The sequence below is a fragment of the Orycteropus afer genome, unplaced genomic scaffold (genome assembly GCF_000298275.1).
Source record: "Orycteropus afer afer isolate SDZICR_OR568_19922 unplaced genomic scaffold, OryAfe1.0 scaffold00238, whole genome shotgun sequence".
Lineage (NCBI taxonomy): Eukaryota > Metazoa > Chordata > Mammalia > Tubulidentata > Orycteropodidae > Orycteropus > Orycteropus afer.
The window spans coordinates 3,081,234-3,100,092 of NW_006921825.1; the positions used below are offsets into that span (position 1 = coordinate 3,081,234).

Consider the following 18,859-nt stretch of genomic DNA (forward strand, 5'->3'; position numbering starts at 1 on the left):
AGTTTTCTTCCCAAGTTTAGAACAGTCTGTTCTATCTTGCAATTGTCTTGATTTCTCTACCATCTAGAAATTCTGTAACAACACAGATTTTTTTTCCCTCTTTTTGGTTTGTAGTTGTCCTCATTTGTTGGTTGGTGTCTCTTTGTATGATGTTCTTGATGTCATCCCACAACTCATCTGGTCTTTGTTCACTGGTATTCAATAAATCAAATTTATTCTTCAGATGGTGTCTAAATTCAGGTGGGATATTTCAAAGTCATATTTTCGTTCTCATGGATTTATTTCCATTGTCTCTTTCAAGTCACCCCTGGCCTTTTTGTGACTGATGATATTGAGCTTCTCTATTGCTTCTTTCCACAGATGTGATTTGATTCCTGTGTATTCCATCTGGCAAGGTCCACATATATAGTCTAGTGTTTATGTTGAAAAAAGTTATTTGCAACAAATAAGTAATTGGTCTTGCAAAATTCTATCATGTGATCTCCAGTGTCATTTCTGTTGCCAAGGCCATATTTTCTAACTACGAATGATTCTTCTTTGTTTCCAACTTTCCCATTCTAATCTCCAGTAATTACCAATACATCTTGATTGCATGTTTGGTCAACTTGAGACTGCAGAAGTTGGTAAAAATCTTCAATTTCTTCATCTCTGGCTTCAGTGGTTGGTACTCACATTTGAATAACAGTAGTATTTACTGGTCTTCTTTGTTGTTGTTGTTGTTGTTATGTGCCGTCGAGTTGGCCCCGACTCATAGCGACCCCTCCTTGGGTTTCCGAGGCAGTATCACTACGGAAGTAGGATTGCCCAACCTTCCTTTCGAGGAGTGGCTGGTGGGTTTGAACCGCCAGCCTTCTAGTTAGCAGTCAAGTGCTTTAGCCACTATGCTACCAGAGCTCCGGTCTTCTTTGTAGGCATATGGATATTTTCCTATCACTGACTGCACTGTACTTCAAGATAGATCTTGAAATGTTCTTTCTGGTCAAGAATGCAATGCCATTTCTCTTTGTCATTCCCAGTGTGTTGATGTTGTTAGGTGTCGTTGAGTCAGCCCTGACTCATAGTTACTCTACGTACAACAGAACAAAACACTGTCCAGTCCTGTGCCAGTCTCACAGTCCTTGCTGTATGTGAGCCCATCATTGCAGCCACTGTGTCAGTCCTTCTTGAGGGCCTTCTGCTTTTTCGTTGACCCTCCACTTTACCAAGCATGATATCCTTCTCCAGGGAATTGTCCCTTCTGACAATATGACCAAAGTAGATCAGACGAAGCCTGGCCATTTTTGCTTCCAAGGAGCATGCTGGCTGCATGTCTTCCAGGACAGATTTGTTCATTCTTTTGGTGGTCCATGGTACTTTCCGTATTCTTCACCAAAACCACAACTCAAAAGCATCAACTCTTCTTTGGTCTTCCTTCTTCATTGTCCAGCTTTCATGTGCATATGAGGTGACTGAAAATACCATGGCTTGGGTTAGGCACCCCTTAGTCTTCAAGGAGACGTCCTTGCTCTTCATCACTTGAGAGAAGTCTTTTGCAGCAGATCTGCCCAGTGCAATACATTGTCTGATGTCTTGACTGATGTTTCCATGGGTGTTGATTGTATAACCAAGTAATATGAAATTTTGACAACTTTAATCATTCCTCCATTTATTGTGATGCTGCTTAGTGGTCCAGTTGTGAGGATTTTTGTTTTCTTTATGTTGAGATGTAATCTATACTGCAGACTGAAGTGTTTTTTTTTTTTTTTTTAATTTTTTATATTGTGATTTGGGTGAAAATTTACAGAGCAAATTCACTTTCAATACAGCAGTTCACATACACTTTGTCTCATGACATTGACTACAATTCACCCCAATGCAATAGCTCCCCTCCCACTTCCTTCCTATAGTTACCTCTTCCTTGTGTCCGTCCCTCCATGCACTCCTGCCAGACTGAAGTTTTTAATCTTCGCCAGTAAGTGCTTCAAGTCATCCTCACTTTCAGCAAGCACAGTTGTGCTGTCTGCGTATCTCAGGTTGTTAATGAGTCTTCCTCCAATCCTGATGCCAAGCTTTTATTCATATAATCCAGTTTCTTGGATTATTTGTTCAGCATACAGATTGAATATGTATGGTGAAAGAATACAACCCTGACACATTCTCTTCCTGATTTTAAAACATGCAGTATCCCCTTGTTCTGTTTGAACGATGGCCTTCTGGTCTATGAACAGGTTCCTGATGAGAACTATCAAGTGTTCTGGAATTCTCATTCTTCTCAGTGTTATCCATAATTTGTTATGATCCACACAATCAAATGCTTTTACATAGTCAATAAACTTGATTTCATATGATTTCAGTTCTCTCGGATCATAGTGCTTAAGAGTGGGGTCTTGCTATCAGATTACCTTGTTGTTGTTGTTATGTGCTGTGGAGTCAGCCCTGACTCATAGCGACCCCTCCTTGGGTTGCTGAGGCAGTATCACTACGGAAGTAGATTGCCTGACCTTCCTTCTGAGGAGTGGCTGATGGGTTTGAACCGCCAGCCTTCTGGTTAGCAGTCAAGTGCCTTACGCACTATGCTACCAGAGCCCCTAATAAAACTATAGGAGACCATATAATTGTTCATTTTAAAATGGTCCATACCAGTTCATTTCAGCTCACTAATGCCTAGGATATTGATCTTTATGCTTTCCGTTTCATTTTTGACAACTTGCAATTGTCCTAGATTTATACTCTGTATATTCCACATTCTGATTATTAATGGATGGTTGCACCCATTTCTTCTCATTTTGAGTCATGCCACATCAGCAAATGAAGGTCCAAACATCTTTATTCCATCCATGTCATGAAGTCAGCTCTTCCCCAGGCATATTTTGAATTCTTTCCAGACTAAGGGGTTCATCTTCTGGAACTATGTCAGACAGTATTTTCCTGCTATTCATAAGGTTTTCAGTGGTCATTTTTTTTTAGATGTGGACCTGTCCACTTTCTTCTTCCTAGTCTTTCTTAGTCTGGAAGTGCCACTGAGACTTGTCTACTATGGGTTACCCGGGTTGTGTTTAAAATACGAGTGGCATGGCTTCCAGTACAAGCCACTACAGTAAGACAAACTGCCAGACTAGAGGTGGATGATAACATAAGAAGATATAAATAGCTTAAAATATAAAGTGATATAAATAAGATAGGGTCCCTATGGTTAACAGCTGAGTTGCCAACTGAAAGGTTGGAGGTTTGAGTCTACCCAGAGAAGGCTTGGAAGAAAGACCTGGTGATCTACTTCCAAAAAATCAGCTATTAAAAACCCTATAAAACACAGACCTACTCTGACACACATGGGGTTGCCATGAGGTAGAATCAACTTGACAGCAACTGGCTTACTGGTTATAGATAAAGTAATAAAATCATCAGACAGCAAGACTTTCAATACAAGGAATTTTTTATACTCATTCAAACTGAGTGTTTGTTTTTCTATTTTATATATGCCATTGCCTCACTTTCTATAAAGTACCCCCATGGTCCTGAGCTCACAGGCCAAGTGATTCTCTCTTTCAAGGTGTTTGGTTGTCTCTGAGAAGTTACTCCAACCCTGTCCTCTGTTGCTTCTGTAATGTACCCATTTTGAAGTATTTTTTTCAATCAGTGGGGATTGGTTTGTAAGGAGCCATCTATAAACAGTATTATTTTCAAAATAATTGCCCAGGACTTGAGGATACATACTGAGGTTGGAAAAGGCATCTAACCCCCCACATTAGTTAGATTCTACTTTGTTGAAATGCTGTATCTTTAGTAAAACTTTAATCATCCCTCCTTCCCTGAATTAATTATCCTAAACTCTGTTTTTAGCCTTTATTATATTTTATCAGTTAATTGGTTTTGAAAATTTAAGTGGGATTCAGTATAGTATTGTGTTTTTCTTTATTGAAATATAACTCACATACCATAAAATCCATCCTTTTAAAGTATACAATTCAGTGATTTTAGTATACTCACAAAGTTGTACAACTATCACCACTAATTTTGGAAATTTTCATTATTTCAAAAGCAAAACAAATGCCCATTAGCAGTAACTCCCCCATTCCTCTCTCCCCCTAGACCCTGACAGCCACTAACCACTTTCTGTCTCAATGGATTTACGTGTTCTGGACATTTAATAAAATGAAACATTCAATATGTGGCCTTTTGTATCAGGCTTCTTTCACTTAGCATAATGTTTTCAAGGTTCATCGGTGTTGTAGTATGTATTAGTACTTAATTTCGTTTTATGGCTGAGTAATATTCATTGTTTATCCACTTACTAGTTGACGGACGTTTGGGTTTTTTGCAGTCTTTGGCTGTTAGGAATAATGGTGCTATGAATATTCACATACAAGTTTTTTGTATAGACATATGATTTCAGTTCTCTCAGATCATAGTGCTTAAGAGTGGGGTCTTGCTATCAGATTACCCTGGGTTTAAAGCAAAGGTTTAAATGCCTTGGATTTAAATGTTCTGGCATTTACTAACTCTGTGACCTTGAGCAAGTAACTCAAATATCTCTGTGCTCTAGGCTCCTTATCTGTAAACAGTGGCTAACTCACAGTACTACCTCCTAGTGTTTTGTGAGGCTTAAAAGCTAATAATACATAGAAATTATTTAGAACAATGTCCCGTATATATCAAAAGCAAACTCACTGCCATGAAGTTGATTCCACTCATAGTGACCCCTCCATGGGTTTCTGAGGCGCTATCTCTACCTAAGTAGATTGCCCAATCTTCCTTCCCAGGTGCAGCTGGTAGGTTTGCACCGCCAGCTTTCTGGTTAGCAGTCAGATGCCTTAGGTACTATACCACGCAAAACCATTTGAGTCCATTCCAACTCATAGTGTGAACCTATAGGACAGGGTAGAACCGACCTGTAGGGTTTCCAAGGCTGTAAATGTTTGCAGAAGCAGACTGTCTCATCCTTCTGCGGAAGAGGGGCTGGTAGTTTGTTCGCCGATCTTTTCGTAAGCAGGGGAATCCTTTAGCCACTGCGCAACCAGAACTCCTTGGTATATATGGTTAAGTCAGGGTAAAATTTAATTATTATTATTTTAAAAAATGTTTTGAGCACCTTAATGATAGTTTCTTTACTGAAGCTGCAGAGCCCCAAATTTTGTTTTAATATATAAAAAAGTAATAAATATTCAGAATTCCTCCAGGTATCAGTGTGCTAATTCCTGACAACAGTATTTTGAGATTAAAGGAGAGATGCTTGAAACTATAAGGGGTGAAGAGGCTTGCATTCATCAACTAATTTATCCTTACGCAGCAACTTACCCATCAACCTACAAGTAATTATTTAGTACAATTTGTTGGGAATATTCCTGTAGTTAATAATGTATTATTTAATAATATGGACATAACCTGGCGGTAATTTTAGACTCACGTTCCGGTAAAGCAGGGAAATAACCTATACCCACAGCAACTCTGATTGGTTTAAGCGCCAGGCCGGACGAGTTTTGATTGGCTCAATGAATAGAATGGTCTCCACCTAAACTACCAGCGGCCAATGTGGGTCCACTACTGGCTTTCCTAGAAGCCGGCAGACACGTGGCTACCGTAGGCCCGGACGTACGTGGGAGGACTTAGTTTCGATTACCGCGAGAGGGCGCCGGCGGTTTCTCGTTGCTACAGTCCCATTTCCCATAAAGCCTCCTGCGACCAATCAACAGGCTGTATTCATACCGCTTTCAAAGTCGGCGGGTCTATTGCCCAATAGGAAGGGGAATACCGCCCCCAGCTCGAAGATTGATGGAAAGTTTTTCCAATCATCTCGTAGATCTCTGCTATCTTCGCCGCTCTCGCACAGGATTGACGATTGTTCCGGCCAATAGGGGACGCCGGGTCGGCGGGTGGATGAACGCGGCCCTCTGTAATGGCGGAGCGTGGCGGGGACGGGGGGGACGGTGAACGATTCAACCCGGGGGAGCTCAGGTAAGGGGCGCTGCCCTCCCTCACATTCAGGCGCTCGGAGTCCTTGGAGTTAGGCCTACCTCGCTGAGAGCCAGGGCGGAGGGTGGGCAGCAGAGCCGCGGTGCTCGGGGCGAGGACCTCATGGGGCTGGCGAAGGGGGAAGGGAAAGGTGGCTGAATGAGAGAGCCGGGTCGGGGCTGGGCCGCCGGCTCCTGCGCTGTCTTGGGTCGCTCCCTGCGGCTTTCACGGGGCCCCTCCGCTTTCGCTGTCCGTGGCCTGGTGCTCCCGCCTTGGGGCCCCGCCTCAGCCGCATGCTGCCTCTGCCGTCCTCAGCCTAACCCCCTGGCCAGTGTGGGCCCCGGGCCCAGTTTTCCTCGTCGACGCACCTTCACTTCGCAGCTGATTTCTCCGGACCCTTTGCCACTGTTGGTCCCTCACGCCCTCCTCAGCACTTTGAGTTCCCACGCTTGCCTTTTTTCTTCGTCACCTACCCCTTGCCTTTCTTAATTTTGTGGCTTTTTTTAAAAATTTTTTCTTCATTTCTTTATTCCTTATCGTCATGTAATTGTGGATAACAACAGCAGTAACCGTTTGTTAGGTGTTTTACTATGTGCCAGTAAGCCGTTTACTTAAGAGTAAGTCGTCTCATGTAACGCTCACAACCGCGCTTTGGAATAGTTGTTATGCTTATTTTGCAGGCCACGGATCCTAGGCATCTGCGTTTAAGTTACTTGCCCATCTTACAGGTGAGAAAACTGAGCCATGTAGAGGCTGTGTAGGTGGAGTTGTGGCACCAGGAAGTGGCTTGAACCCTGCAGTCCGGTTTCAGAACCCACGATCTTGATGGCTGTTCTACTCTTCTCAAGCCCTTGCCCTAAAGAGACCTTCCCCTAGAAACTCTATGTTTATGGAATTTTAATTAGAATTTGATTAAGTGGTTTTGGATGAAAAAGAGGCACTTATATGTATATTAGGAGCTCTGGTAGCGTAGTGCCTAAGGCACTTGACTGCTAACCAGAAGACTGATGGTTCAAACCCACCAGCCACTCCTCAGAAGGAAGTTGGTCAATCTACTTCCATAGTGATACTGCCTCAGAAACCCACAGAGGGGTCGCTATGAGTTAGGTCTAACTCCAGGGCACATAACAACAACAATATGTATGTTTGCTACATTTTATTCGTGTTGAGAAAAATGTCATTTCAGATGTTTGAATTTCCATTTTGAATTGTGCCATTGTCAGCATTTAAAAATAAAAAAAGCAGTGTTGGTTGTGAGCATCCTGTAATATTGTTCAGTGTATTAAAAAAAGGAAATGTTACAAGGAAATAGGAATTGTTATCCAAGGATTTAGAGGAAAATAATTTCTCTTGGATTCTGATTTGTCACACAAAACATATATCTCTATTTTGGCAGAAATAAAATCTTATTTCAGAGATGAATCTCAAGTCTAATAAATAACATGTACACTTTTGGAAGGTGCATTGTTAGGGTCTCTTAGTTGTAGTGATAGAAGGTTTATTCCTGATTGTGATCTCACAAAAAGGTCACTTAGCTATTTTCCACTTGGATTTATTATGGAATATTATTTTGCATTTTAGAGGATATCTTTCTTCACCTGAATTGAGTAGGGTTTTAAATTAGGTGTTCTTTTGCAAATAAAAGAAGCCCTGTTGGTGCAGTGGTTAAGCACTTAGTTGGCTGCTAAGTGAAAGGTCATCTGCTCTGTGGGTGAAAGATGTGTCAGTTTGCTTCAGTAAAGATTATAGCCTTGGAAACCTTATGGGACAAGTTCTACTCTGCCCCATAGGGTAGCTGAGAAGTCAGTTTCCTCAGTGGTGATGTTTTTGGTTTGAGATGTTTGGTTTTGCAGACAGTATAGCTTAGCCTCTTGGATTGGAAATTGCTTCTAGAGCATATTGTGGTGGTGGTAGGTGCTGTCCAGTTGGCTCGGACTCACAGCGACCCTGTGTACAACAGAGTGAAACACTGCTATTTCTGCACCATCCTTGCAATCCTTGCTAAACTTGAGCCCATCATTGCAGCCAGTGTGTCATTTCATATTGTATCTTACATTTTAGCATTTTTCATGGATTACGAGAAAGTAACTATTTACATAGCCTCTCTGATGGCAGAAATTGGGGCTTAATTTTCATATTTATATTCTTAGTGCTTTTCATAGTGTTTCTATCCCAGTGCTTAGCAAATAAGGTATTCAGTAAATACATGGTGAATAAATGAAGGTGGACGTTTTAGACATAATTCATGTATAGCCAGCATTTTTTTTGTGTGCTTTGTGATAGTCACTGACCTAGGGTCTGGCAGTAGTATAGCCTTGAACCAGACCTTTTAAAGCCTTTGTCCTCAGGGAGCTTCCATTCTTAATTAAGATTGATCTAAAATCTAACTTAAGCCAACTACAGCAAATGAAGCAATCAGTCTGCTGTTTTGAAGTGACTTATACAAGGTCACTGGGTAGTTGGAAGGTTTGAACTGAAACCTAATTTACCTCTCATACTTCAGCAAATAGGACTAGAGGATTGTACCCCCTCACCCAAAGTATTTATAGTGGAGGGGGTAGTTTGCATATCTGGATACAGAGAAATCCATTACATTTGTATTTCCATGATCTTGTGAATATACTTGTGTATGTGTAGCTGTGTGTTTATATTCTTGTAAGTAGAGTAGGTTGTAAATGGTAGGAATGCTGATCACCTACAGTGGACAGAATTGATTAGGAGATCGAAAGTCCATCCATGTCTTTATAATTGAGGGCCGTTAAGGTAACTTTTGGAGTCAAGTTTGTATACATCTTTTAGCCAGGCCCTTTGTTTATTTGTGAATACTTGGTGACTTATGGCAAAGTACTTGCAGTCTGAATTTCTTCAGCAGTTAAAGGTAGGAATAAGAATTACCCCGGTGTTACTACTGATTATCTTAAGCGAGTTATTTTTTCCGTACCATAGTTTCCTCTGTAAAAATCGTGTAAAACTTCACCGAGTTGTGAGGATTAAAAGCATCAATACAAAGTTCATATAACCATGTCTGGTATATAGTAAGTACCCAGTGTTTGCTATTATTAAAACAATATTTGAGCCCCTGCCATCCCGGGCACTCAGGTGTAGCAGTATACAAAGGGAAAATTTTATGAATGGATAGAGTTACATGAGTAAACCAGTATGTGGGTTACTTTTTCATAGTAGTTATCATAACTGAAAATTCAAATTGGATGATGTGACAGAGGGGCTGAGGGGGGCTGAAGGTGGGAAAGGAGTTTGAAGTGACATTTGAATGGAGGCAGAATAAGGAGAAGGAGCCAGCCTTGTGAAGTTCTACAGAAGCGGGTAATGAACTTGAAATATCTGAAGATCAAAAAGAAGCCTAGAATATATAAACTGGTCAACAAGAACCTGGTGATGGAAGACTGATACTAATGATTATAAAAGTAGTAATAATAGATATGTTGTCAGAACGGACTGGTCCCTGGAGAAAGGACATCATGCTTGGTAAAGTAAAGGTTCAGTGAAAAAAGACCATTAACAGGATGGTTTGACACAGTAGCTGCAATGATGGGTGCAAAAGGGTATGGGGTGGCATTCTCTGACTTCCTTTAACTTCACAAGGGGGAGAGAGAACCACCAGCAGTATCAGCCCAAGGCTAGTTCCTGTGAAACAGGTCAGACATGCCACCAGCCTCCAACCTTTTATTCTTTTTTTTTAAACCAGTTCTGACACTAACCTTCTGTTTCATGGCATGCTCTACTCTGTGCTGAGTTCGATAATTCGTTGCAGTGACCACACAGAAGATTATGGGGTTTATTAAGGAAGTAACAAGTTACAGTTCAGGTTCAGGAACGCTCAGGGTACAATTCTTTGATCAGGACAGCCTCCCGTTGGCCATGCCCGCAGGCATGCCTATCTTTGGCCCTTGGCATCTCTGCCTAGCCTCTGTCCTGCTCAGGCAAATGTTACAAAGCTCTTTTAGCTCTGTCAGTAGGGGCACTGTACTCCATCAGCAAGCCTTCTGCCCGAAAGCACTCTGCTTTCATGCTTCGTGGGCTGGCAAGCCTGATGCTCTGTCTCGTGCCAGTCTCTTAGTTCTGCTGCCATCATTACAGCGCAGGGATCTTGGGTCCAAGGAGGCACTCCACTCTTGGCTCTTCTCTGCCTTGTTGGTAGTGAGCTCCCCCCTTTTCTGCCTCTTGTTGTTGTTATTGCCGTAGAGTCAACCCTGACTCATAGCGACCCCTCCTTGGGTTTCAGAGGCGGGCTACAGAAGTAGATTGCCCAACCTTCCTTCTGAGGAGTGGCTGGTGGGTTTGAACTGCCAGTCTTCTGGTTAGCAATCAAGTGCCTTAGGGACTATGCTACCAGAGCTCCTAATAACACTAATAGCTAATAATTACAAATGTTAGGCTCTGTTCCAAGTACTTCATTAACTCATTTAATCATCACTGTAGATCTGGAAAGGTTGCTGTGACAGTGCAGTATGTATAAAGAGCCAGCTCATGTGGTGCATGTAGCAGGCATCAGGAAATGGCAGTTTAGGCTGTAGAGGAGGAAATGTGTGAATTTTTGCTACCATCTTAGTGGCACTTTTAAAAGCCACATAATCAAATTACCAGAAAAGTGCTTTTTACATTATTAGCAAGCTGTCTTGCTAAAGCACTGTCTAAGGTTTTTTTGGGAATGAAGGTAATAATTGAAATAATGTACTGTGAACCAGATACTGTCTTAAGTGTTTCATGGGGATTATCTCATTGAACAGAGATGATGTTGTTGTTGTTGGATGCTGTCGTGTCAGCTCTGATTCATAGTGACCTTATATGTAACAGAATGAAACACTGCCCAGTCCTGTGTCGTCCTCACAATTGTTGCTATCCTTGAGCCTATCCTTGCAGCCACTGTGTCATTTTGTCTTGTTAAGGGTCTTCCCCTTTTTTGCTGACCCTCTACCAAGCATGATTTCCTTTTTCAGGGACCCATCCCTTCTGATGACATGACCAAAGTACATGAGATGAAGTCTGGCCATTCTTACTTCTAAGGGGCGTTCTGGCTGCACTCCTCCTAGGTCATATTCGTTCTTCTGGCAGTCCATGGTATTTTCTGTGATCTTCACAAACACCATAATTCAAAGGCACCACTTCTTTGATCTTCATTATTCATTGTCCACCTTTCTCATGCATATGAAGCAAATGAAAATACCATTGCTTGGGTTAGGTGCACCTTAGTCTTCAGAGTGATGTCTTTGCTTCTTAACACTTTAAAGAGGTCTTTTGCAGCACTTTTGCCTGGTTTAAGGAGTTCTGGTAGTATAGTGCCTAAGGCACTTGAGTGCTAACTAGAAGGCTGGTGGTTCAAACCCACCAGCCATTCCTTGGAAGGAGGGTTGGGCAATCTGCTTCCATTAGTGATACCTCCTTGGAAACCCAAGGAGAGGTCGCTGAGTTGGATCCGACTTGACGGCACATAAGGCAACAACAACAATACAATGTCTAATCTCTTGACTGCTGCTTCCATGGGTGTTGATTGTGATTTCAAATAAAATGAAAACTTTGACAATATCAATCTTTTCTCTGTTTATCGTGATGTTACTTACTGGACTGTTTGTAAGGATTTGATTGTCATGAGTAAGTGCCTCAAGTCATCTTCACTTTCTGCAAGGAAGGTTGTGTTATTTGCATATTGCAGGTTGTTAATGAGTCTTCCTCAGAGAACAGAGATGAGGTAGGTTTTATTTCTATACCCTTCTCATTTACATCAGAACTAACTGTCCTGACAGCAAATGGCAGAGCCCTTATTTGACTCTTGTGATTCTAAGAGTCCAAACTCTTAATTCCAAGGAATAGCCAAACTGTTACCAAAATAAACTCATGCTGTTGAGTTGATTTTGACTCATAGCAACCCTTACAGGACAGAGAGGAACTGTCCTATAAGGTTTCCCAGTCTGTAATCTTTGTGGAAGCATCCTGCCACATCTTTCTCCCATGATCAGTGGATACTAAGTCTATGAAGTTTTGATGAAGAAAATATTTGGATGGTCTTAAAAGTATTTCCCCAGACACTGCTTATTAGTTGCAGAGGAGGATGAGAAAAACATTATATAATGGAGAAGAAATCAGTCTTCAAAAAAGTACAGTTAGAATGTTCTTGGAAGTGAAAATTCTCTGGAGAAGGATGTCATACGTGATAAAGTAGAGGGTCGGTGAAAGAGGAAGAACTTCAATGAAATGGATTGACAGACACAGTGGCTGCAACAATGGTCTCAAACATAGTAATGTTTGTGAGGATGGTGCAAGATTGAGCAGTGTTTCCCTCTGTAAGACCCTCTGCTTATTCTGATACAATCTGTATCCTTTTTTGCAGGTTGATGATAGTATCTACCTCTTAGGATTGTTATGATTAAGTGACTTAGCATTTGGAAAGAGTTTTAAAGCACTACCTGGCACGTAGTAAGCACTTTTAAGGGTTAATAAAAATTTTAAAAAAGCACTAGTGGGAGGAGAGAAATTAAAAAAAAATGCAAGGTAATACCATCAGATATGATGTTATTTAACTGCTTAAATGCTGTGCAGAAAATAGAGTTTAGCTAGAGTTTAGGGGTAGGATGTAGTTGAGGGGGAGGACTGTCCCCTTTAGAAAATTCTAGTAATCTCTTAAACTTTGCCCATCCCCCCTTTTAAAACTTTGTATTTGGAATAATTTCAAATTACAAAAAGTTGCAAAAATAAAAACAGTATACTTATTGTTAACACCTTACCTCTTTTGCTTTATTGTTTGCAAGCATGCTCTCTCATTCTGAACCATTTGAGGGTAAGATACATAAACCATGGCCCTTTACCCTTAAATGCTTATGTTTTCTAAAAATAGGTATTTCTGTTACTTAACCACAGCAGTTACCAACTTCATAAATGTACATTGATAGAATATTTTTGTGTCACCTACTGTGCTTATTCTAGTGTCATCAGTTAATCTAATAATGTTCTTTATAGCATTTTTTCCTTCCATACAGGATCCAGTGTAGAGTTAGTTTTGTGTTGTCATGTTTCTTTAAATTCTTTTAATCTGGAACATTTCCACAGTCTGTCTTTTGTCTTTTATGACATTGACCTTTTTGAAGAACTCAGCCCTCTCCTCCTTCCTTCTTTTTTTTTTTTAATAGAACATTCCTTATTTTATATTTGATGTTTCTTTTTACTAGATTAAAGTTATATAGTCTTGGTTGGAATACTACACAGGTGATAATTATGTCCTCAAGTACACAGTATCCATCTGTCCTTTTACATGATATTACCTGGTCAGTTTCCCCAAGTTCTCCATTACATAGTTAGTGTTTTTTTGATCCTCCCTTGCGTAGTGCCTAAGGCATTTGACTGCTAACCAGAAGGCTGGCGGTTCAAACCCACTAGCCACTCCTCAGAAGGAAGGCTGGGCAATCTACTTCTGTAGAGATACCACCTTGGAAACCCAAGGAGGGGTCACTGTGAGTCGAAACTGACTTGATGTCAGTTTGGTTTTTTGCAACTAGTAAGCAGTGTGTGGGGAGATATTTTAAGACCATCCAAATATCTTCCTCATCAAAACTTCCTCATAGATTTAGCATCCATTGATCATTCTTACTGATCCAGTTTTTATCATGGTGGCTGCAAAATGATGACTTTCCACCTCTACACGCTTTTAAGGACTTTTTTAATTTGATGTAATTAGAGATCAATAATTACATTTTTGGAATTTTGAGAAAGAACTTATTCATTGCTTTACCACACAGGATGGCTCAACAGCAGGCCTTGAGGTTCCGAGGCCCGGCTCCCCCACCAAATGCAGTCATGCGTGGTCCACCACCTCTCATGCGACCTCCACCACCTTTTGGTATGATGAGAGGCCCTCCTCCACCACCTCGGCCTCCCTTTGGACGTCCTCCTTTTGATCCTAGTATGCCACCAATGCCTCCTCCAGGTGGGATTCCTCCCCCTATGGGCCCTCCACACCTCCAGGTAAAGAATGTAGAGGTTATTATGTCTTTTGGGATTAGCATCAATATTGTATATGATTTTCCATTAAAAAACTTGTTTTCTGAAATAATTTAAGTATATAGAATAATGGGAGCTAAAGAAAACATCCATATATTAACATGTTGCTCCCAAAGCAGTGGTAGTGTTAATTAGTATAGAAATTCAGAATAGGAAGTTAGCTGGTGGTAGAGAGGTATACGTATAAAACTAGGATTATATAGGATAATTTTTACTTGCCTTTATCTCTGAGTATTATCTTTAGTAATTTGTCTTCTTTATGGGAAATAAAAGTTTGAAATCTTTACCTCAAGTAGGAGAAGTTATGTTAGCACTTTAGAAAAGGATTTTGAGGAAATTTCTGTAAGTAGAAAAGCTTGCTGGTATTTTAATACGGGACATTTCTCTCTAGTATATCTAGACTCAGTGCTGAAATGAGGTCAAAGATACTGATCTTCAGATGTTTACTTTGGGGATTATATTCTTATTTATTTATATTCTTATTTATTTATTTTATTGTGATTTGGGTCTAAATGAGATTGTATTCTTTTTAGGTTATTTATATTCTTATTTATTTATTTTATTGTGATTTGGGTCTAAATGAGATTGTATTCTTTTTAGGTTATTTATATTCTTATTTATTTATTTTATTGTGATTTGGGTCTAAATGAGATTGTATTCTTTTTAGGTACCTAAAAAGAATACAATCTCATTTAGACCCAAATCACAATAAAATAAATAAATAAGAATATAAATAACCTAAAAAGAATACAATCTCATTTAGACCCAAATCACAATAAAATAAATAAATAAGAATATAATCCCCAAAGTAAACATCTGAAGAAGATGGGGCAATCTACTTCCGTAGTGATACTGCCTCAGAAACCCAAGGAGGGGTCGCTATGAGTCGGGTCCGACTCGATGGCACGTAACAACAACAACAACAACAACTCTCTCTCTCTCTCTCTCTCTCTCTCTCTCTCTCTCTGATTTCTTAGTTTACCCACTTTGTACAGTTCTGAAATCAAATTAACAGTGGTATTATCTGCCTTCCATAGCTTAGGTAATTAAGACTGAACTATATTAAAAATAGATAATGATGTGCTTGCTGTTCAGTGGATAGGGTTGTGTTGTTTATGGTAGAGACTCAAGGTTTTAATACTTTGCTTAATAATTTTAATGCTTTCCTAGTAATGAGTAGCCCCTCCCACTATTTAAAACAAATTGCTAAATGATTTTGTATTTTCTTCAAGATTAGATTAACAATGAGCTTTTTGACCTACTGACTCTAGCATAGCTTGGCTCATGTGAATTTGTTCTAATCTATGCCATTAAGAGTCAAACTTTCAGAATATTATAAAATGTAACTCTCTAGTGGAAAATTTATCAAGTGTTGTAATGGGGTACTTTCTAATGGTGTGATGCTTTTCTTGATCTTGATGGATAATTGTGGTTTTACACTAAACTCAAGTGATTTCCAGGTAATGGTGTGTGAGACATATTTGGGTTGGATATTTTGTAGAACATGTTGATGCTTGAAAGACACTAAACTGAATCCTAAAAAACTGGAGAAAGAAAACATTTTTAGGAAAAGGAGATAAGGTTCCACGTTATTACCATAGTGTCGATTCCATTATCCAGAATGAATTGTTTTAGATAATTGAATTTTAATTTACTTATAGATTATAGAGGAAGTCTATCTTAATTCCTATTCAAAATCTGTTTTTAAAATGTCAGATCACTTTTCTGCTTTGGTAAGTAAGATACAGTGATTGCAGTTGAATTGTTGGTTTCCAGAGTCATTGAAGAATGGCAGTGAAGGAAGAGCCAGAAATTAGAGAGAATTGGTATTGGCTTTGGAAATTAAAAAAAAATAGTATATCCTGAGTTGAATTCTAATTTTCCACTAAAAGTAGAATGGGTAGTTACTTCACTGTCTTTTAAACTTACTGATGATGTTCTTGTCTTTGATGAGCTATATTATTATATTAAAAAAATAAATGGCCAATATTTCGTAGCTGATAGATTTTTTCTTGTTGGAAAATAGAGTAAAAGTTAGGTGTATTTGATTTTTGTTTTTTGGTTACTGCTGTGTTTGTCAAATGATGTTTCTGTTATCATTAGTATGTGGTGTTGGTGAGCTCTAGAGGCATTGGTGTCTTTTTTCTTGGGCAAAGGCTTTTGAAGACCAGATTCGATTACACCAAACTTTTTCACTGGACAAAAGTTGACCTTAATTTTTTACTTCAGTTGTTTAGTCCCCAGCAGGATAGAAAAATCAATTTGAAAAAAAGTAACATAGTACCCACTATATGAAAAATGCAGATAAATTCTTCCATGATTCTATACCCATAGGGCTGCTGTTAGTGTTTTGATACATTTATGTCTTTCATCATTTTGTTTAGGGATCATTTTGAGAAACTTTTATTTATACAACCTAGATGAATGTATTTGAATAGATAGACTATAACATTGGTTTCACTTACAGTGCTTTGCTTTAGGGTATAATTTGGTAATAATTTGAAAGAAAAAAAAGATAAATACAAGTCATCATTGTTCTTGTGCGTTAACAGAGACCACCTTTCATGCCTCCACCTATGGGAACCATGCCTCCTCCTCCGGGTATGATGTTTCCACCAGGAATGCCTCCAGTGACTGCTCCTGGTACTCCAGCACTGCCTCCTACTGAGGAGATATGGGTTGAAAATAAAACTCCAGATGGGAAGGTAAATGTAAAGTATATTTAAATTGCTACCTTCTTGATGACAGAATATGGTTTAGAGCTCTGGGAGATTGAGAATACTGTATCTTTGCCAATTAAGAATGAACCTAAGGCAAGCAGGGGATGAGGTAGAACTTTAGGAAAAACTGACTGGATAGGAATTGGATGTCTGGAGTACTAACACATCTTTCTATGATTCTGGAAGCATTTATTTTCGAGATGTGTTGGGAATCCCCAAGACTACCTCCAGGTTTGGCAGTTCATTAGGAAGACTCACAGGGCTCAGCATAGAGTTGTACTCACAGCTAAGACTGATTACAGTGAAAGGATACAGACAAAGTGAGCAAAGGGAAAAGGTGCATGGATGAAGTCTGAAGAAAACCAGGTACAAACTTCCAGGAATTCTCTCCCAGTGAAGTCATACAGCATTTGCTCAATTCCTAAAGTGTGATGTTTGGACAACATGTGTGAAGTGTTGCGTGTCAGGGAAGCTTATCTGAACTTAAGAGTTGAAGATTTTCATTGGGTGCTGGTTCATGTGGGTATGCTCTGCCGGAGCATGCACCAGAATTAGACTCCCATAAGGAAAGCTGGTGTTCAGCATAAACCTCATTGTTTATATAAGCAGTTTAGGTATAGTGAGCCATTATCAGTTAGGGAATGGTGATAATCCTCTCAAAATCCACATTCCCAGATGCCAGCCAAGGACCTGCTTTGCAAGCAGACTTTTCCAAGGATAGCACACTCAGGCTTGCTGTGCTAATTTGTTTCTGCACAAAATACAACATTGGTTTTCCTTTTGTGTAAAGTATGATATATTGATTATAGAAATTGGAGGGAAAGAGAAGGAAGAATTACTTTGAGCCCATAATATATGAACAGCTAATTTTGATATATTTTCTCTTTTCTCAGTTATGTTAAAAATACTTTTTAAAATAAAATATATTTGTATTACCATTTTTATCAATAGTGACAGATTCTATGATAACAATAACTTTGCTTCTTCTGCAGGTTTATTATTATAATGCTCGGACTCGTGAATCTGCATGGACCAAGCCAGATGGAGTTAAAGTTATTCAGCAGTCAGAATTGACACCTATGCTTGCAGCCCAGGCCCAAGTTCAGGCCCAGGCCCAGGCCCAAGCCCAAGCCCAAGCCCAAGCCCAGGCTCAGGCCCAGGCTCAAGCTCAGGCCCAGGCCCAGGCCCAGGCCCAAGCTCAGGCCCAAGCTCAGGCTCAGGCTCAGGCCCAGGCCCAGGCCCAGGCCCAGGCCCAGGCTCAGGCTCAGGCCCAGGCCCAGGCCCAGGCCCAAGCACAGGCCCAGGCGCAGGCCCAGGCCCAGGCTCAGGCCCAGGCCCAAGTGCAAGCACAAGCAGTAGGAGCTTCCACCCCTACGACCAGTAGCCCAGCACCTGCAGTATCCACTTCAACATCATCATCCACCCCATCCTCTACCACTTCTACCACAACAACGGCCACTTCAGTTTCACAGACAGTATCAAGTGAGTACCAGGCACCATGTGTTTTCATTTAGGGGCTAGAAAAATGAACAAGTAGGGACTGCATTGCGTTCTAAAATGATTTAGCATTTCTGCAGTTATCCTTGATGTTTTTTAAAACACATTTTTGTAACTGGGACTTTTGTATTAGAGTAGAACAAAAATTTACATTAGTAGAGGAAAATACTTGCCCAGTTGCAGTTCATGAAACTAAACTGGAGAAGTGCAGTGTTAGCTATTCAGGTTGGTCAATAGTAATGCTGAGTGCAGCAGTTTTGCAAAATAAGTGTAAGACTTGGCCCCCTATCTTAAAGAGTTTCCAGTTTTTCTAATTAAGGAGCTAGGAATAATACATGTGAAGCAATTAGAGGATAATGTACAGAGTCATATAGTGAAAAGTATAAAAATTCGAGAAAGAGAAATACAGATAGATTACATGGATATTGAGGTTGATCATGAAAGATGATTTGAGTAGAGTTGGAGTAGGCCAGCAAGTGAGGAGAGGTCTTCCAGGTAGAGGGAATAGCATAAACAAAGGTCAGGAAATGAGAGTGGTGTAGCTTAGGGGATTGTATAAGAAACTCTTTTCAACCACAAGGGTTCGTGTTGGTTAATAGGTTGGATTAGAGTGAGATCAGGTTATGAAAGTTCTTCCGAATGGGTGAATTGGCAGACAGTAGGGGGCCTGACAATATTTTGGGAGATTTTTTTGTTGCTGGCTT

The 18,859-nt window shown here is 40.1% G+C and overlaps 1 protein-coding gene across 1 annotated transcript in view; it reads left to right on the forward strand.

Moving 5' to 3' along the window:
- The first annotated feature begins 5,872 nt into the window (after window positions 1–5,872).
- Window positions 5,873–18,859, forward strand: part of TCERG1 (transcription elongation regulator 1) — a 74,086-nt gene continuing 61,099 nt past the window's right edge. The window contains exons 1-4 of the mRNA XM_007949117.1: window positions 5,873–5,931; window positions 13,677–13,902; window positions 16,491–16,643; window positions 17,651–18,140. Of these exons, the coding sequence (XP_007947308.1) occupies window positions 5,873–5,931; window positions 13,677–13,902; window positions 16,491–16,643; window positions 17,651–18,140 (928 nt within the window). The remainder of the gene's footprint in view (window positions 5,932–13,676; window positions 13,903–16,490; window positions 16,644–17,650; window positions 18,141–18,859) is intronic.